The sequence below is a fragment of the Eulemur rufifrons genome, chromosome 5 (assembly GCF_041146395.1).
Source record: "Eulemur rufifrons isolate Redbay chromosome 5, OSU_ERuf_1, whole genome shotgun sequence".
NCBI lineage: Eukaryota > Metazoa > Chordata > Mammalia > Primates > Lemuridae > Eulemur > Eulemur rufifrons.
In genome coordinates, this window is record NC_090987.1 from 54,300,497 (window position 1) to 54,321,428 (window position 20,932).

Consider the following 20,932-nt stretch of genomic DNA (forward strand, 5'->3'; position numbering starts at 1 on the left):
TAGGCTGTGAGTAATTACTTGCCATGTCTGGATTTGCTCTTGGGACCTCTATGCATAGGCTCAAAGTCAGCAGAACACCAATAAGGCATCATCATGGAACCTGGCATTTAGAAGGCACCTTATGGACCCTTGGGCCAATATAACAGAACCCTCTTACAGAGTCTCACACAGGGGTTTGCTCTATGCCAGGCGTATGCTGAGGACATTTCTTTTCATCTCATTTAATTCTCCACAACAGCCCTCTAGGATAGGTGTTGGTATCCTTATTTACAAGAGTGGAAACTGAGACTTAGAGTGTTTAAGTAATTTGTCCAAGGACCCTTGCCAAGTGAGTGGTGGAGCCCAGAAGAGAACACAGGTCCTTTTGACCCTAAAACCCTCTGAATCCCACAAAACTCCATTGCTGTCAGGCCCTGTGCATTCTTCTCAGGATTGGATCAGAGGCATGAGCCACCATGCCCAGACCTGTTGTTCTGTATATGGTACAATTTCCCATACCTTTTCTGAGTAAATAATTAGGAAACAAAAGCAAGCCAAAAAGGTAATTTTTTTTTACAATGAAATTGTCAAACTTGGCCGGGCGTGGTGGCTCATGCCTGTAATCCTAGCACTCTGGGAGACTGAGGCGGGTGGATCACTCAAGGTCAGGAGATCGAGACCAGCCTGAGCAAGAGCGAGACCCTGTCTCTACTAAAAATAGAAAGAAATTATATGGACAACTAAAATATATATATAGGAAAAAATTAGCCGGGCATAGTGGCGCATGGCTGTAGTCCCAGCTACTCGGGAGGCTGAGGCAGTAGGATCGTTTAAGCCCAGGAGTTTGAGGTTGCTGTGAGCTAGGCTGACGCCACGGCACTCACTCTAACCCGGGCAACAAAGCGAGACTCTGTCTCAAAAAAAAAAAAAAAAGAAAGAAAGAAATTGTCAAACTTAATATTATTTCGCTACCCAGAAAACAACTACTGCTGATATCTGCTAGGCACAATGGTTCTCAGCACTTGGGGGAGGCCAAGGCAGGAGTATCACTTGAGGCCAGGAGTTCAAGAGCAGCCTGGGCAAGATCCTGTCTTTTAAAAAAACAAAAATTGTTGTCAGTATTCTTCCAGATCCTTTCAGCGTGTAGTCAGACAAATAGATAAGATTCTATTTTTATTTTACCCCCTAGCCCCCGACACACACACACCATGGCACTGTATAGCACGCATTCTCATAGAGGACAGCTTAGCACTATCCACCAAAACTACAAATGCATTTGCCCTTTGACCCAGCAATGCCACTTACAGGTGTTCTATCCTACAGATATCACACATGAAGGTGACAGGTGCAGAATTCTCTATTGCAGCATTATTTGTAGCAGCAGAAGGTTAGAACCAGCCTAGATTTAAAAAAGAAAACCAGCTAGATAAATTACAGTGTGGTCCAATAATGAAACACTAAATCTATGAAAGAATGAACTCCGTCCTTAGTGTACTGATATGGAAAGATTTTCAAGATGATGTTAAGTGAAATAAGCCAGTTGAGAAGAGTATGTGACACATGTTAATTTTTTTTTGTAAAAAGTGGAGAAAAGAATTTATACTTGTACTTGTTTTCAGATTCATAAAAATGGTTTAGAAATGAACCTAAACCAAGAACACTAGGGGAATGGGGAAGTGGAGGACAGGTCTGAGAGGGCTGCAGCTGTATACTTTTTAATACTTTCTGGTTTCTAAACTAAGTGTAGGTATTGCTATTCCAAAAAAATTCAGTTTTAAACTGCATATACTGTTTTGTAGTTTTTTTTACATTTAATATTAGAGTTTAAACCTTTCTATATCAAATATTCATCCACAGCATCATTTTTTGTTTCAGACGAGGTCTTGCTTTGTTGCTCAGGCTGGTCTCAAACTCTTGGGCTCAAGCGATCCTCTCACCTCGACCTCCCGATAAGCATCATTTCTTAAATGGCCAAAGAGTATTCTGTTGTATAGCTAATTTGTTCATCCCCCTTTGTGCTTTGTGGTTGCCTTCAGATTCTCATTATCACAAACAGTGCTGGGGTGACCATTCCCAAGTGTACCACTTTGTGTCCCTCGTAAGTTATTTCCTGAGGATATATTACTAGATGTAGAATTTTAATAACCTGTTGTCACATTGCCAATAGAAAGTTGTACACTCCCCCTGCCCCCTGGACTACACACGTCAGCCTCTGCTTTTCACACCATGCCAACAGTAAATATCTTTTTTATTCTATTTCCTCTCCCTTTTACTCTGCTTTAACATTTATTATGTGTCTGCATGTGTGTTTCAAAGGCTTTTTTATTGATGAAATTAGATTAACCCTTCTGAGCCTGACTTCTGAAATTACCGAGGGTGATTCTGACCCTCGTAGCATGGTCTTTGTCTCTGAGAGCTCCTTTTATGCAGGTTATTGATTACAGCCTTACCTTGCTACTTTCTTGGATGTTACAAATGCAGCTACTCTCTTAGAACAGAATCTTTTTCTTCATTAAACAGTTTTAAGTCTATAATTGGGAGGCCCCCCCCTTTTTTTTTTTTAAGAGGTGGGGGTCTCACTATGTTGCCCAGGCTGGAGTGCAGTGGCTGTTCACAGGTGCAGTCACACTACAGCCTTGCACACCTGGGCTCAAGTGATCCTCCTGCCTTAGTCTCCTGACAGCTGGGACTACAGGCGAGTGCCACTGAACCCGGCTCTTTTCTTTCTCTTAATGTTTAATATAGGCCTTTTCACAATTGTACCTTTGAGATTGGTCGTACAACAGTGTGAGTGTAGAGATTGGTTGTACAACAGTGTGAGTGTACTTAACACTACTGAATTATATGCTTAAAAATGGTTACGATCATAAATTTATGTTGTGTGTAATTTACCACGATTAAAAATAAAACATAGAATTGCACCTTTGAGCTAATGCCTTAGAAATCTTATGAGACGTAAACACTTTAACAAGCACTATGTTCTGTGTTAGTCTTTTTTTTTTTTTTTTTTTCCTTGAAACAGAGTCTCACTCTGTTGCCCTGGCTAGGGTGAGTGCCTTGGCATCAGCTTAGCTCACAGCAACCTCAAACTCCTGGGCTTAAGCGATCCTGCTGCCTCAGCCTCCCGGGTAGCTGGGACTACAGGCATGCGCCACCATGCCCGGTTAATTTTTTCCATATAGATTTTTAGTTGTCCATATAATTTCTTTCTATTTTTAGTAGAGACAGGGTCTCGCTCTTGCTCAGGCTGGTCTCGAACTCCTGACCTCGAGCAATCCACCCGCCTCGGCCTCCCAGAGTGCTAGGATTACAGGCGTGAGCCACTGCGCCCGGCCTGTGTTAGTCTTTTAAAAGAATGTTTATCCATTATACAAATCTAACCTATTATTTCCTGGCTCCCTATGAAATTTTATAAATATATGCAAAGCATTGTCTAATTGTATTTGTTCTATAAATCAGATTTTTGTGGCTTAAAATTTTTTCCTTTTGTGTTGAAAAAAAAATACATGCCCTGGTACAAAATTCAAGTGGTGGCCAAAGGTGTGCAGTGAGCCGTTCTCTCTGCCTGCCCACATGGTGCGCGTTTCTGCCCCCACCCCCCCCAAAGCAGCTATTCTTAGAGTATTCTCTGCATTCATAAGCATGAATATGTATGAACATGTGTATCTGTCTGGCTAAATTGAGGGTTTGTTCTGTGCTTGTTGTTGTTATACCACAACAGTTTGACTCTCTGAATTCTAGGACAGCTATGGGAAGAGGCAGAGCTTGGCTTTATCTTGCACTCATGCAAAAGAAACTGGCAGATTATCTGAAAGTGCTTATAGACAATAAACATCTCTTAAGGTATTATGTCACCTCTCTTCTTATCTTTTGCTTTGTAAATAATTAGAACATAGCTCTATAGATAATTTTTAATTAAAATGAGAGTATAATGTTCACAAAAATTTATGACTGGTTCATTTTTTATATTTATAACTATATGAGTAAACAATCATTATAAAAGAACTTTTCTGTAGACTCTGATAATTTATTAATACAAGGGAAGAATCTCTCTAGAGTTAAATCTCTTGTCTAATTGAGATAAAGTAACTTTTATAGCATGGCCTAAAACCTAAGTTTTTTAGTGTTTTATTTATAATTGACACATAATTATACATATTTATGGGGTACAGTGTGGTGTTTCAATGCATGCATACATTGTATAATGATGAAATCAGGGTAATTGCCGTATCTGTCACTTTGCTAATGAACTGATTCTTAAGACAGTAAGTTCTCATGAACACATACACGCAGTGGCCTGGGTGCCACTGGATTTGGTAACCTAGTAAATCCTTGGTGACTAAAGCAGTAATAGGGGATGGAGCCCCACAGCAATCGGCTGAGATGACTGGCATTTAAGGACATAAAGGCAGCAAGCGTTGCTCTGTAGGACACAGGGAAGAGGGAAGAGTTTTATTCCTGGATGTGAGGAATCTTTGGAATCCCGTTATTGTTTTCGTGAGCGTAATTGTAGAAGTAGTTCATATCACCATGGAAGAGGAACCACTTGAGACATAGGAGGGGCAGAGTGACGTCAAGAATGCGGTGGCCGAGAGGAGATGAGAAGGCCTGTCCTGGGCCTAAACAGAGGAGTTAACCTTAGTTAGACAGGAGGAGGGAAGAGCCCGTTCTAAGCCATAGGAAGAGAGGAGAGGAAACAGCACTCGAGGTGACAAGGTGACGGAGGGAAATAGAAAGGAAGGAAGAAAATTCACACCAGGTAGCTTCTGGCTGGTGGGGGTGAAGGAGGAGTAAAGGTGTTTCTCTGCCTTGTCCTTGTCTTGTCCATCTCTTGCAGTGAGTTCTATGAGCCTGAGGCATTAATGATGGAGGAAGAAGGGATGGTGATTGTCGGCCTGCTGGTGGGACTCAATGTTCTTGATGCCAATCTCTGCTTAAAAGGAGAGGACTTGGATTCTCAGGTAAAATGGAATTTCGGCTCTAGATAGAATATCTTCAGTAGGCCAGGGATGTTACGTAGCATCTACAGCTATGCGCTCCCAAAAAAAGGGGCAGCTGGCAGACAGCCCTCTGGTAGGGGACTGGGTGAGGTACTGTGCTGAGGAGGAGGGGAGCGGCTAGGGAAGGTCTCAGGGAAGGCTGAGGAAGTGGCATGGCAGAGGCACACACAGAGCTCGGCTTGTTTGGGAACCGGCAGGCAGTTCTCTGTGGCTGGAACTTAGGATGCTCAGTGGGCGCAGTGAAGGTGGGGCTGGGCCCAGTTGTTAGGCCATCAGTGCCATGCTAACGGGGTTAGCTTGTATCCCTTGAGCTTTGGGAAGTTGCTGGAAGTTTTTAAGCTGTACACTGAAATGATCAGGCCTGGGTTTGAGAAAGCTCAGTCTAGCAGCCATTCAGGTCATGAGTTAGAAGTAGCCCAGAATAGAGACAGCAAAAACATTGAGAAGACTAGTCTAGAAGTTCCAAAAGGTTGGATGGAAAGTGGTAAGATAGAGTCAGGAGAGATCTGTGAATCCAAGTCAATAAATGGGGCCCAAAGGAGAGTAAGTCGTAAGGTGTGGAGCTCCTGTGGGGAGGCACAGCCCCCTCAGGATGGGCTTTCTTCCTGCATGGGAGTTGGGGACCAGGACTGAGGCCTGAGCTCCCAGTGGCAGGGACTGCAAATGTCTGCCTGACCCATCCTCCACCTGCACCCTCTTGTAGCTGTGGCTGGGCTACTGCCCAGCTTTCTTCCTGCCACTCGTTTGGACCTGAAAAAGCTAAAGCTTCCCTCATCCCTCCACACCCAGGTAACTTTTTTTGTAGCCTCTCCTTCCTTTTTTTAAAAAACAGTTTTTTGGGTTTTTTTTGCATGTTGAAACTTTTTCAAACATACGTTTTTGAAAAGAAACTGAACATCGGCCAGGTGCAGTGGCTCACACCTGTAATCCTATCACTCTGGGAGGCTGAGGTGGGAGGATTGCTTGAGCTCAAGAGTTCAAGGCCAGCCTGAGCAAGAGCGAGACACTGTCTCTACTAAAAATAGAAAAATTAGCTGGGCATCGTGGCATGCACCTGTAGTCCCCAGCTACTCAGGAGACTGAGGCAGGAGGATCGCTTGAGCCCAGGAGTTTGAAGTCACAGTGAGCTATGATGACGCCACTGCCACTGCACTCTACTCAGGGTGACAGAGTAAGACTGTCTCAAAAAAAAAAAAGAAAAGAAACAAGAAACTAAATATCACACACAACTCCCATTACATAGAGACAGTTAATCCAGTGTTACATGTTGGTATATATGCTTCTAGCACATGAACAAAGGTGTCCATGTGTGTATTTGTGTATTTTAGAGTGAGATGTTTTGGCATTTTCTTTGTTTACTAAGCCAAACTATGATTATTCTAAGTACTCCATTTTGTAATTTTTAAAACTTTAACAAAACGTTCCACACAGCTCTCAGTGACAATAGAGATGTAAAACCATTGTAAATGATATTCTTTTTTTTTTTTGAAACAGGGTCTTGCTACATCACCTGGGCTAGAGTGCAGTGGTGTCTTCATAGCTTACTGCAACCTCAAATGCCTGGGCTCAAGCGATCCTCCTGCCTCAGCCTCCCAAGTAGCTGGGACTACAGGCACACATCACCATGCCTGGCTAATTTTTCTATTTTTAGTAGAGATGGGGTCTCACTCTTGCTCAGGCTGGTCTCAAACTCCTGACCTCAATCAAGTGTTACTCCTGCCTGGGCCTCTCAGAGTGCTAGGATTACAGGCCACCACAGCTGGCCTGTATTCTTTTTTTTTTTTTGAGACAGAGTTTCACAGGCTGGAGTGCAATGGTGCAATCATAGCTCACTGCAGCCTCGAACTCCTGGGCTCAAGTGATTCTCCTGCCTCATCCTCCTCAGTAGCTTGGAGTACAGGTGTTTGCCACCATGCTCAGCTAATTTTTTAATTTTTTGTAGAGACAGGGGTCTCACTATGTTGCCCAGGCTGGTCTCAAACTCCAGGCCTCAAGTGATCCTCCTTCCTTGGGCTCCCATAGTGCTTGGATTACAGGTGTGAGCCACCGAGTCTGGCCAGTATTCCATTTTTTAATTACTATAATTTAACCTAATACCTTATTAATTTTGGTTGTTTCCATATTGTAACAGCAATATTAACATCCTTAAAGCTCTTTTATTCTTGTCCATGTATTTCCTTAAGATAAATTTTAGATTACTATGTCAAAGTACACACATTCTACATTTTGATAGATCCTGTAAAATTGACCTCCAGAAAAGTCTTCCATTGTACACTCCATTGGCAACATGTGAGAGAACCCGTTTCCTCTTGCTGACGTGGGATATGATGAGCACTCTTGGTTTTTTTCAATCTGATAAAACAACTCATTTCAATTTATAAGTATTTTCTTCATGTTTTATTTGCCATTGGTGGTTCAGCATTTGTGACTATCTTTTCATATCCTTTGCCCATTTTTCTTAGTTTTCTATCTTTTTCCACTTCTTTGTTACAGACTAAAGATATTGACCCTTTATCAGAATTTTTTGTGATAAATTTTTTTTTCTGATTTCTTAGGGGTGGTTTGCCCTATAGAATTTTTTATTATTTTGCAGTCAAATTTAGCAGATGTTTAGTTTATACCTTCCAAGGTACTGTCCTTTGAAAGTCCTTTTCCACCTAAAAATTAACCTAATTTTTAAAAACAGATATCTATTTTTTACATTTCAATAATTTAGGCCAGGCACGGTGGCTCACGCCTGTAATCCTAGCACTCTGGGAGGCCGGGGCGGGTGGATCGCTCGAGGTCAGGAGTTCAAGACCAGCCTGAGCAAGAGCGAGACCCCGTCTCTACTAAAAATAGAAAGAAATTATATGGACAACTAAAATATATATATACAAAAAAAATTAGCCGGGCATGGTGGCGCATGCCTGTAGTCCCAGCTACTCGGGAGGCTGAGGCAGTAGGATCGCTTGAGTCCAGGAGTTTGAGGTTGCTGTGAGCTAGACTGACGCCACGGCACTCACTCTAGCCTGGGCAACAGACTGAGACTCTGTCTCAAAAAAAAAAAAAAAAAAAAAATTTATCATTTGTTTTGACAATGGTGTGAAATGGGAATCTAGATTTTATTTATAAATAGTATGCCAATGTTCTCAATATCACTTATTAAATATATTCTTTTTCTGATAATTTGAAATTCTAGCTTTATCATATGTGAAATATCCATACTATGTTTAGTTTATTTTTGAACTCTCCTGTTTGGTCCCTGGCCCTCTTCATCCCTGTGCCAGTAGCACCTGCTTTCAAGCACTGGCGCCACGTGGTGTGTCCCACACTCTGGCAGTAGCCTGCTGTCTACTGTGTCGCACTTCTGTTTTCAATAGTTCTGGGCTGTCCATTCTGCCAGATGAACTTCAACATCTTTTTCGTAAATTGCAAAATAAAAACTCCTTTGAGATTTTTATTAAATAATAGATAACGTTAGTGAGCATTCTGGTCTAGTCCTGTCCTGAATGGCAGTGCCTCTAGCATGTCACCATGAAGTGTGAATGTTTGCTCTTGACATCCGATTTCTCGTGTTACTGTTCTGCACCAGTTTACTTTGTGTTTTTATTAGAAATGACCATTGAATGCTGTCAAATACCATTTTTGGCATGTGTTGACATGTTTATCTGTTTTTAACCCATAAATATAATTCAATTAATTCTTAGGTTTCCCATTGTAAGGTTATGCCTGTATTTCTAAAGTTAGTCCTGCTTGGTCATTGTTTACCCCTGGATTTCATGTTTATGGTTTATTTGGAATTTTCGTGTGTCTGCGCATAGGTGAAACTGTTCTGAATTTTCTTTTCTATACTACCTTTGCCACTTTTTGATGTCAAGATTATAGTAATCTCATAAAATAAACTGGAAAATGTTGTTTTTCTTGTTTTCCAACACAGTTTATCAGAGGAGGAATTATTTTTCCTTTGAAGGTTTACTAGAATTAATTGGTATGACCACTTCACTCTTATGCCTTTTTTGGTCTTAGTTTTTTGACTACTTTAATTTTGGCATAGTTTTTGATCAGTTTGTTGGTTTCCTAAGTTTTAGGACAATTTTTTAGTCATTTATAGTTTTCTAGAAATCATTTCCTTCAGATCTATTAAGCCAGAGTTATATGAAAGTATTCTCTTACAGCTTTTTAAAATCTCATTGTTCTCGTTTGTAATACTTCGCATTTGCTAAATATTGATCATATTTATATATCACATCAATGGTAGAGATTTATCTACTTTGTTAGACTTTGAAAAACCAACTCTCATTTATCATTTCTGCTTTGGGTATTCTGTTGTTTTTTTCCAGTTGAATATGTTTTTTATGACTTAATTTTTTATTACAAAAGAAATGCATGCTTGTTGGGGAAAATTGGGCATTACAGAAGTCTATAATGTTCAAAGAGAAATTCAATCTCCCTTTCTCCCATCCCCCCTGAGTTCCTCTCTGTTCCCCACAGGTAATGGTAACAATTTTGGGGAAAATCTTTCTAGACGCTTTTCTCTTTTTCTATGCATTTATGTATACATAGGTTTTGTTGTAAATTAAATCTTTTCTGGTTTTCTATTATTGTGTAACAAGTCAATAACAGTCAAGCGACAACAATCACGGTATCTCTCACAGTCGGGGTTGACTGGGTTCGGCGAGGTGGTTCTTGCTCAAGAACTCATGTGATCACAGTCAGATGGTGGCTGGGGTCGGAATCGCCTGAAGGCCTGCTCTCTCCCGTGTCTGTCTTCTGGTCTGAGAAGACCGAAAGAGCTGGGGGCTGGAACAGCAGGCCTCTAGGGCATCTCTTTTTGCATGTGGTCTTCATGTGGTCCCCACCAGCGTGGCTTCAGGGGAGCCTAGACTTCTTACATGGAAGCTCAGAACTTTAAAGGTATGTGCCTCGAGAGAAGGAGCCAGGTGGAAGCTGTAGTGCCTCTTTACACCTAGCTGCGGAAGTCACACAGCATCATTTGTACTGCATTTTACTCATCAAGACAGCCACTAAGGCCTCCCAGGTTCAAGGATTGGGAATATAGGTTCCCCGTGGTGGGAGGCATATCAGAGAAGTTGGAGGTATGTCTTAAAACCATCACACATAGCTTTGGGCTTTTTTTTCTTTTTTTAATTATCAGACCTAAAGTGTCATTAAGCTTCAAGTGCAATTACTATAATGGGGTTAATGCTGTACATATTATTCTTTGACTTAAAATTGTATCCTGGAGCTTTTTTATATCATTACACATCTATCAGTTGCATTCTTTGTTATGGTCATGGAGATTCTATGACAGTGGTCTCTAACCTTTTTGGCACCAGGGACTGGTTTCAGAGAAGACAATTTTTCCACGGACAGGGGTGGAGGGTGGTTTGGGGATGATTTAAGCACATTATATTTATTGTTTTATTTATTTATATTTATTTATCTCTGCTAATTAATGATAATCTGTATTTGCAGCCACTTCCCAGCACTAGCATCACTGCCTGAGCCCCACCTCAGCTCATCAGGCCTTAGATTCTGATAAGGAGCCGCAACCTAGATCCCTTGCATACGCAGTAGGGTTCATGCTCCTATGAGAATCTGATGCCACCCATGCTGATCTGACAGGAGGCGGAGCTTATGCGGTGATGCGAGCAATGGGGAGCAGCTATAAATATAGTTGAAGCTTCAGCTTGCCTGCAGCTCACCTCCTTCTGTGTGGCCCAGGCCACAGACTGGTCCCTGGGGGTTGAGGACTGCAGTTCCATGACATGGCTCTAACACAATTGATGTAAACTTTGCTCTATTGATGGACATTTAGGTTGCACCCAGTTTTCTTGTATTTCAAATAGGAATGGCTCCCCTTACTCACTCTCAAGTGCTTTATTTCTTAGCAAAGCCCTTGATGTTTAGATGTGTAAGGTCCTCCTTATACTTGCTCCTCCCCAGTTCCCAGGAGGGGTAGAGAATTTTCCTGAAATAACTGACTAGACTATTTTACCAAAATTTGAGGGAAGACTCAGTGTCAGTTAAGGTCACCACTTTAGTCTAGAGATCCAGAGAGTAAGAGCGCGCGCGCTCTCTCTCTCTCTCTCTCTCTCTCTTCCCCCCCCTTCCCCCGCTCTCTTCCCCCTCTCCCTCTCTCACCCTCTCCCTCCCTCTCCTTTTTTGAACTTCTTTGTATCCAAAGAACTTTGTTGATCTTTATAAACAATGTGATTGGCCGGGCGCAGTGGCTCACGCCTGTAATCCTGGCACTCTGGGAGGCCGAGGCAGGTGGATTATTTGAGCTCAGGAGTTTGAGACCAGCCTGCGCAAGAGTGAGACCCCCGTCTCTACTAAAAATAGAAAGAAATTATCTGGACAACTAAAAGTATATATAGAAAAAATTAGCCGAGCATGGTGGCACATGTCTGTAGTCCCAGCTACTCAGAAGGCTGAGGTAGGAGGATCGCTTGAGCCCAGGAGTTTGAGGTTGCTGTGAGCTAGGCTGATGCCACAGCACTCACTCTAGCCCAGGCAACACAGTGAGACTCTGTCTCCAAAAAAAAAATGTGATTATTGACTAAAAACACAAAACTAATCTTAACTAGGTGATGAAATTTCAGAATATTCTCTTAAATCTGACATCTTGTAAGTTTTTCTTCTAGAAGGGTTAGGGCTATTTTTCTTTTGGTTTGTTCAATTGATTGCAACTTTATAGAACTGGTTAGCCTAACTGTCCATAGGAAAGAGATGAGAATGTAAATACCCTGAATTTCAAAGGTTGTAAGGTTTGTGAAAAATAAGGAATGTCATTTTTTAATTTAAACTTGTGCGTTTTATTTTGATCAGGTTGGAGTGATTGATTTTTCCCTCTACCTTAAGGATGTGCAGGATATTGACAGTGGCAAGGAGTAAGTACTGCGTTGTATGTTGTTCTTCACATTTTTAACTAAACTCTGGCAAAGAACACTTCTCTTGTTTTTGCTTTGAGATTTTAGTTATTTTTAATTACAGAGTCAATACATTGCCATTCTCAGTGTTTAGGGAAATAAGCTGTGCAGAAGAACAGGGAGGACCCGTGGAATTTCCCTGCTCACACCGCCCCTCCCCTCAGTCAGTCCCACTCCTCCCCGCAAGAGGAAGCTACTCTTGGGTCTCCTTCCAAGCCTTTGTGTAATGCCTTGCATGTGTATGTTTGTTTGTAGTGTACTTTGCTTTACAGTATAGTTTGTTTGAATATAAATGGGACGGTACTATGTAAGTTCCCTTGGACTTGTTCTTTGATCATAGTGTGTTTTGGATGTCTTTTCATGCCCCTCCCTCACCACCTCACCCTTGTTCACAAGGGCATTCTTTCTTTTTTTTTGGAGAGAGAGACAGACTCTCACCCAGGCTGGAGTGCAGTGGCACGATCACAGCTCACTGCCATCTCAAAATCCTGGGCTAGGCCGGGCACGGTGGCTCACGCCTGTAATCCCGGCACTCTGGGAGGCCGAGGCGGGTGGATCGTTTGACCAGCCTGAGCAAGAGCGAGACCCCGTCTCTACTAAAAATAGAAAGAAACTATCTGGACAACTAAAAATATATAGAAAAAATTAGCCGGGCATGGTGGCGCATGCCTGAAGTCCCAGCTACTCGGGAGGCTGAGGCAGGAGGATCGCTTGAGCCCGGGAGTTTGAGGTTGCTGTGAGCTAGGCTGACGCCGCGGCACTGTAGCCAGGGCAACAGAGCGAGACTCTGTCTCAAAAAAAAAAGAAGAAGTTGGGGGAGCCTGTCACCACTCCAGCCTGGCCTGCACAGAGGCTTCTGTGGGTGGTGCCCCGGAGTTGCCAGGCTGCCCAGTGCTTCCGCCTTTGCTGCTGCGCGCCAGGCTATACGCCTACTGCCTGGCACAGGCTCCCTGAAGCACCCACGTGGGTGAGGGCGGCGACCGGCCCGCAAAGACAGAGCTGCTTGAGGACAGGCGGCGGCCATGGGGAGGGCGTGGGGGCTAACAGTTAGTGGTGCTCAACGCGTACAACGGGTACTGGATGGACGAATACACCTGACCCACTGGAAATGGAGTTTTTCATTCAGGAATTGAAGTATATGGCAGAGAATTTACTCATGTTGGCCATCCTTATCCCTTTTCTGGAATATTTGAAATTTCCCAGGAGATGCTTCTGAACTAGGAGTAACATTTAAATTTAAAGAAGCTACTGCTTTAGCGAGCACTGACTTCCTAAAAGATGATATAGAAAAAATTGTAGAAGAACTGGGCAAAGAATGCAAAGGCAGTGCCTATCATTTGATGCCTAAAAACTGCAATCAGTTTTCTTCGGCTTTATCAGAGATTCTGAGTGGGAAAGAGGCTCCTCGCTGGACGAACTGACGCGCCTGCCTGGGCTCCTGCAAACCCTTTCCACCAGGCTGCCTTCCGAAGCAGGGCTCACTCCCGCAGCCTGCGGGCTGCTGTCAGCCGGGAGCTCCGGGATGAGCTGCAGGAAGCAGAGGATGCGCCTCGTCCACTTCCACGGCGAGCACTGCAGCCGGCTCCAGACCGGCCACGCTGAACTATAAACGTCTCCCTAGTCAAACTTTCAGAACTGTCTCTGGCAGTTGAGTATCACTAGAGAAAAGTAAATAGAGTAAGCATACTTTGGATATTTTGTATGTAAAGATGGCTCTCCCCTAAATCTCAAGTTTTTTAGCTCAGGATTATGTTTGTAATAAAAAAAAATCACTTGGCACTGGAGGAAGAACTTTGTATGAAGCCGCCCTCTGTTTTTTTTACCCACTTGTAAATTTGGATTTACTTCTTCTGTTTTATACGAACTCTAAGTTACAGCCTTTTGTATCGCTGTTTACAAATCTTGCATGGACTCCTGCCACTGTGAAAGAAGCAAACTTCATGTCTTCAAAAATCAGGGAGATAACCTTTGTACACTGGCCAGAGCTATGCACCCAAAAAGGTCTTACAGGTTATACTCTTCGTTACCTGCTTAAGAATTGTCTTGTAAATTTGTGTTTGTTTCGTTAATGTTGTTGGCACTGGGATGTGAGAACCACAATGGCCTGAGGTGAAGGAGGACACACAGCCCTCCGGCTGGGGACCTTGCGTCCAGTTCCTCTTTGTGCTCCCTCCCACTCTGAGTAGTACATGTCCCAAGGAGCCCAGGGAACAGTTAATTTTACCCCAAATATCCATCCTCCTAGGCAGGGTGGTATATTATGTCTTTCTGGCTTTGCTGTCTCTCATTCTACAATTACGATGTTTTTTGTTAAAGAAATTCTTGTTGGCCGGGCGCGGTGGCTCACGCCTGTAATCCTAGCACTCTGGGAGGCTGAGGCGGGTGGATCGCTCAAGGTCAGGAGTTCCAGACCAGCCTGAGCAAGAGAGAGACCCCATCTCTACTAAAAAAAAATAGAAAGAAATTATCTGGCCAACTAAAATCTCTATAGAAAAAATTAGCCGGGCATGGTGGCGCATGCCTGTAGTCCCAGCTACTCGGGAGGCTGAGGCAGTAGGATCGCTTAAGCCCAGGAGTTTGAGGTTGCTGTGAGCTAGGCTGACGCCACGGCACTCACTCTAGCCCCGGCAACAGAGTGAGACCCTGTCTCAAAAAAAAAAAAAAAAAAAAAAGAAATTCTTGTTAGTAACTGCCAAATGTTTTTGCACATGTTTTGGGGAAGGGGCTTCATTTTTATTTTATTAATAATACACATTGATTCCTCCCCGCACAGCACTTTGTTGGTGGTGTAGGAATATCCTAAGTGGTAGCCTTCTGAGTAGCAGTATGAGTTGACATTTACCTATTTTTAACTGTTCAGGCTACCTGTTTATACTAGACCTTGAAAACCAAAGTCTAAAGTAACACACCCCCAAAAGGTAATTCTTTGATTTTTCATACTTTTTATGTACCACATCAGAAGGAGTATGTCTGAGTTTATCAGTTTGTTATGGGTGTCATTTCCCCTCATAAGAGAATGCCTAGTCTTAGTGACATCTTGTTGAAAAATCGTATTTGTCTTAAAATTCATCCTTTTTTGTTCTCTCAAATGTATCTCTTACATGACATACTCTAAGAATGAAGTTGTCCCCACAGATGAATCCTCGTTGGCAAGGAATCTGTCTACTCTAGTCTACTTTCAGCTTGACCCTCGGATGTGAGAACCAAGTCATCACATGTCATTCAGTTTTTCTGCCTTAAGAGTGAATGTCTCATGTAAAGTAGTGGAAGGCAGTGACTTCAGTTTCATGTTTATATTGTTAGTTTTAAAGTTATTTATGTTTATTTAAACTTTTAGTTTTGATTGTTTGCTATTGCTCTGTGAGAAGATAAATATCTTTCAGTAAACTACATTTTTAACTTTTCCATTAAAAAAAAGGAAATTAAGGGGAGAGCCTGACTTTAAAATATCAAAGACATTTTTTAAACCCAAATTTCCCTGGCCTTTAGACTGATCAGCTTTGTGTTTTACAAAGTCTCAGTGGAGTCCTTTCCTTCAGTACAACAGGAGCCGTTTGCACGTGGCGGGTGGTATTTCCACACTGCGAGCCTGTGGCTTTCTCTCCTCACCCCAGAAACCCCGCTGCAGAAGGGGGAGGGCGTCTGCAGGGAGCCTCCTCCCTTGTGGCCTGTTCCCAGGCCAGACATGCTCTCTGTTTACTCTGGGACCATGTAGATGTTACTAAGCTCTGTCTCTTGGTTTCCTAAAGACATTGGTATTTCTAAAACCTTGATCGGAAGGTTGGAGACAGTTACAAAGTATTAACCATGAATTAAAAAATTTCTCCCTTTTTATGCTCTTTTTAAAAGGCATGAAAGAATTACTGATGTCCTTGATCAAAAAAACTATGTGGAAGAACTTAACCGGCACTTGAGGTAGGACTCACTCCTTTTTTTCGGTGTTACAGTTAAACACTTGGTATCCTCTCATTGTTTCATGGAACTTTTCTGAGTTGCCATATATTTATAACTAACTTTTCCAAACCAAGAAAAAAGGTCATCATTCAGGTGACATTCATGTGTACAGACTGGAGAAGTAAGATTTCTTCTTGGGAAGTCTCTGGTTCTTTGTCTCATGTAGTATGCAGTGTAGAGAGGTAAACAGACACTGTCCACTCCTTGGCCCAGGGCCACTAGGTTGGAAATCCCTGCCATGCAAGTTGCTGCTGGGAGTTAGCACACAGCCCTGGGGTGCACTGGGGCAGGAAAAAAGGATTGAAAACCACTGGGCTAGGCTTCCAGAGCAATGTGATCATGAGTGCAGGCATGTTTATCTTGACTTTTTATTTTAGCTGGAAAATTGCTGATGTGTTTCATGAAACACCAGTCCTTAGAGGTAGTGGTGGTGAGTCCAGGGACGACTCTCAGCCTGACGTGTTTGGAAACACGTTTACACGTTATCTCCCTCTGGGCTCCCTCTAGAGAGTACAGTGCACGTTTGCCATGCTCCGCAGGGGCAGCCACGCTGGCCCCAAAGCCAGGCAAGGAAGCTGGCGTGCCCTCCAGACGCGCTGGGGAGACGCTGCTCTCAGGCTCTCCTTGCCTGATGTTGGCTATTTTTGAGAGTGATCCTTGATTGATTCCTAGTTTGTTGAGACTTTTTATAAAGAATGGATGTTGAATTTTATCAGATGCCTTTAGCATTCATTAAAGCAATCATGGTTTTTATCCCTTAATCTCCTGGTGTGATGCATTCTGTTAATGGACTTCTTTATGTCAGACCATTCCTGTATTACAGGGACAAACTCTCCTTGGTGATAGTTTTAATAATTTAGCCACCCTTTTAACATGTAAGCTGACTTAATTGTTTTATAGTTTTCTTTCTCTGGTGTCACATCAGGGTTATGCAGCCTCACAAAATGAATTAGTAAGCTTTACCTTATTGCCATGCCTGGGAACAGCTTCTAGGTCGTGGGTATTTGCTCCTTGAAAATGGGAAGCTCAGCGCCTTTATGAGGCAATACTTTGCCAGCTTTTCAGTTTTTCCTCAGTAGTTAGTTCATCTAGGTAAGGATATGTCTTTTTTTGGTAATTTGTATTTTCTAAGAATAATGTAAATTTTATGGGTATTTTTTAGTTATAAATTTGGTATAGAATTAAATATTGTGTACTATGAAAACTTTTCATTGGCTCCATGTCTTTTTTTTTTTTTTTACTTTTTCATTTTATATCTTTGTATTTTTATTTTTCTCCTGCCCAATTCCTGAACCTTGATTCCATTGGCCTTACCAGGTTTATTTGTTTGTCCCTCTCACTGGCAAAAGGAACCCATTTTTGGCACTGTGGCCTGTTGCCTAAAAGTACAGGCTCTGGAGCCAGATCCCCCAGGTTCAGATGCTGGCACCCCTTTTTTTAGATGTGTGAACTTGAGTTCCTTAATATAAGTTTTAGGGCCTCATCTGTAAAGTAGGTTAATAATAGGATCTACCTCCTCGAACTGTGGGGAGGATTAAATGAGTTGATGCATTTAAAGTGCTTAGAACAAACCAAGGCCTGGCACATATTCTAAAAAATAAATTACCATTATTGTGGTGATGATTATTGTTTATCAAATCTACTCTTTTCCTATTTGCTGATTCAGTACATTAGCTTTTTACATATTTTTTAGTATAAAAATAGTATATATTACTTAAAGAATATTTTGAAAATGGGGGGAAATATAAAAAAGATTTGAAAATCACCTTTGATCCTACTATCCAAAAGTACTAATACCTTGATATGAATATTACTTTTTTTTTTTTTTTTTTGAGACGAGTTCTCACTCTGTCACCCAGGCTGGAGTTCAATGGCATGATCATAGCTCACTGCAGCCTCAAACTCCTGAGCTCAAGCAATTCCTCCTGCCTCAGCCTCCCAAGTAACTAGGACTACAGGCATGCACCACCACGCCTGGTTAATTTTTTTAATTTTATTTTTTATGGAGACAGGGTCTCACTATGTTGCCCAGGCTGGTCTGGAATTCCTGGCCTCAAGCAATCCTCCTGCCTTGGCCTCCCAGAGTGCTGGGATTATAGGCATGAGCCACTATGCCCGGCCATGAATATTACTTTAGGTACATGACTGCCAACACGTTTTCATTCCCATCATCTGTTGTGTTAGGGGCAAAAAATATTTCCTTTTCAATTAACTAAAAAATGAATAGCATATTTGAGAGATAAAACTTAGTGAAAAATGAGTGTATGTGTGTCTATACATACACGTATACACTCACACATACACACTTAGAATTCTCTTCTCCTCTGAGTTAATTGGAGACCCTTTGCCTTTCCATTTAATACAGGAAATCGAGGAATCTTTCTTATTGTTTAGAGGTTAGGAGAACAGTCAGCTTATATAAGTTCATGTTTGCCTAATACTTTTATTTTCTATAGCTGCACAGTTGGGGATCTTCAAACCAAGATAGATGCCTTGGAAAAGACTAATTCAAAGCTTCAAGAAGAGGTTTGTAACTTACTGAAACTCTTAAACAAAACAGAATGACCTAAGGTTAAGAGAAATGGTTTAGTTGGTCTGTCTAACCAGAGCTTCTTGCTGGTAGGAAGGGGAATTGCTAAGCTCGAGTTGCACTGTGCGTGGGACAGGAGAATGTCTGTGTTCTGCCCTGTCTAGGGCTCCCAGTGAGATACCACAGCTGATCCTAATCCAGTTCTAAGTGACTTAGGTTTTATCACCCCAAAGTAGTCCAATAGAAAAAAATTCCTCATTGGAAAAGCCCAACTTTTGTTGTCAAAGTGCAATTTCTTCCTCTTTTCCTGCCTTTGCTGTGATGTCATATGTCTCCCTGCTGCCCCAGAAAGCACAGACTCTGTATGAGGTATAAGTACCCTGGCCCACCCATTCTGCTTCGGCCTCGCAAGAGCATGGAACCAGTCTCCCCACAGTGTGGTCTTTCTCTGCTTTCTCACTAGGAAGAGAGAGAATGAAAGGACAGGAAGAAGGAGGGCTGAGGCCGAGGAAGAGAGCTTGCTGCCAGCTGCCCGGCAGTCTCCCTGGTGGACACATCTTGTCTCCTGTTAGCAGGAGGGGGGTTGCACAGCCTGTCTGAGGCTTTCCACAGGTAGCGGTCCCTGGCTGCTCAAGCCTCCCCACCTAGTCTCATTGGGAAGGAAGAGGGCTTTGAGAGGGGGCTTGATAGTAAACACCTCCATGGCGTAGAGGCGGGTTCCAGCCAAAGGAGAGTCTTAGAACATCTCCTGTAATGAAGGACCCCCATTTAAGGCTCCCTTTAAACTGACTGCTCTCTCCTGAGGGGCCAGCCCGGAAAGACTATCAGGAGAGGAGCTCAGATTTGTGTGAGCAGAGGGAAACTCAAAGGTAGTGTTCACAGGTCATCATGGGAGAAACTTCACTGAACTTAGCATTGGAGGATTTGCATTCACCTTGGTACGTAGGCCTGTGAGCCTCATTTGGGTAGGTAGGTCTTTGAGCCTCACTTTTTCATCTCCAAATTAGGTAATAATACATAAGTTACAATATTGTTGTAAAGGTTAAGTAAGATTAATATCATAGATACGCCTAACACAACACTTGGCATGGGGAGGCACTCAGGAGTTGTTTGATTTTAGAACAAGCAGATTTACTCTTGGTTCTCTCGGCAAGGTGGCAAGCTTTGAATGAAGGTCTAATTTAGCTTTTGAGACCAGAAAACTGGGTTACATTTTCTTTAAAGGCAAATGACTGTAATAGAAAAATGTGCTTTGGAGAAAAGTTTACCTCTTTTCAGGGTGTGCTCTCTGCATCTTCCGAGCATGGGGTGGCAATGAGTTCACAGAGTTTTTGCCTGCTCCTTCCCCTTAGCAACTCACCCCTCCTTCAGAGCCTCAAAGTTTCCGATTTGGGCACAGCAGTTGGGTCTAGGAACCCCAGGCCTGGGGTCTGAGTCTGAGTCGAGAGTAATTCTAAGGGACTGTCGATGCTGTTGACAAAGAAGAGGTGAGGAGTTCCGGGCTTTAGGGTCCCTCTGTGAGTGAATGGTGCTGAGAGCACAGCCACATGCCAAGGACAAAGGTCTTGCTGCCTTCTCCTCCTCCAGCTTCACGCCCGCTCTGCCGGCTGGGCCCTGAGACTGCGTGTGGAGGGGTGGTTGGTGTATTTGCGCATCTGCCTTGGCTCCTGGGACAGCCTCTCCTTAGGCAGGGCCATGAAAGCATCCTACTTCGATAAGCTTTTCCCTAAACCTCCCCACGCTAACTCCTCCAAGAGAGGAAGAGCTCCTCTAGGCCACGTTCCTTAAGGATTTGTTTTTGATCCCTCCCCCCAAAATCTTTATTTCTCTCTCTAGTGATAAAATATACTTCTGCTCATCCGATAGAAAGACTTAAAAGAATGAAGAATTAGAAAAAACCTATGAGCTGGGCGTGGTGTTACTCACCTGCAGTCTCAGCGACTCAGGAGGCTGAGGCAGGAGGATCCCTTGAGGTCCAGAGTTTGAAACCAGCCTGGGCAATGTAGCAAGACCTTGTCTGTACAAAAAAACTTAAAATTGGGTGGATGTGGTGGCGCACGCCTATAGTTACAGCTGTTCAGGAGGCTGAGGTGGAAAGATCACTTGAGCCCAGGAATTCCAGGCTGCCAGTGAGCTATGATCGTGCCGCTGCACTCCAGCCTGGGTGACAGAGTGACACCCTGTCTCTTAGAAATAAAAAAATTTCTTTAATTATAAAAAATATTAAAAGTCTGTAATCCCTTTGCTAAGTGATAGCTGTTTTTATCATTTAGTATCTATTGTCCTCATCTTAAGCATTTTTAACTTAGTTCTTTTTTTTTGTTAGTTACAAGTGAGAGCATACCATATAAAGCCTGCTTTTTTTTTTTTTCCCGTTAGTATTATATCTTAAATATGTTCTCAAGTCATTAAAAACTTTTGTAAGGCCAGGCGCGGTGGCTCACGCCTGTAATCCTAGCACTCTGGGAGGCCTAGGCAGGAGGATCGCTCAAGGTCAGGAGTTCGAGACCAGCCTGAGCAAGAGTGAGACCCCATCTCTACTGAAAAAATAGAAA

General features: G+C 42.8%; 1 protein-coding gene and 1 pseudogene across 1 annotated transcript in view; both read left to right on the plus strand.

Moving 5' to 3' along the window:
• The window catches only part of RUFY1 (RUN and FYVE domain containing 1), a 53,455-nt gene that overhangs the window by 11,258 nt on the left and 21,265 nt on the right, over positions 1 to 20,932 (plus strand). Inside the window, exons 4-8 of the mRNA XM_069468574.1 lie at positions 3,721 to 3,822; positions 4,817 to 4,940; positions 11,793 to 11,854; positions 15,743 to 15,808; positions 18,304 to 18,373. Coding sequence (XP_069324675.1) covers positions 3,721 to 3,822; positions 4,817 to 4,940; positions 11,793 to 11,854; positions 15,743 to 15,808; positions 18,304 to 18,373 — 424 coding nt within the window. The remainder of the gene's footprint in view (positions 1 to 3,720; positions 3,823 to 4,816; positions 4,941 to 11,792; positions 11,855 to 15,742; positions 15,809 to 18,303; positions 18,374 to 20,932) is intronic.
• Positions 12,186 to 13,545, plus strand: LOC138383520 (deubiquitinase DESI2 pseudogene; annotated as a pseudogene).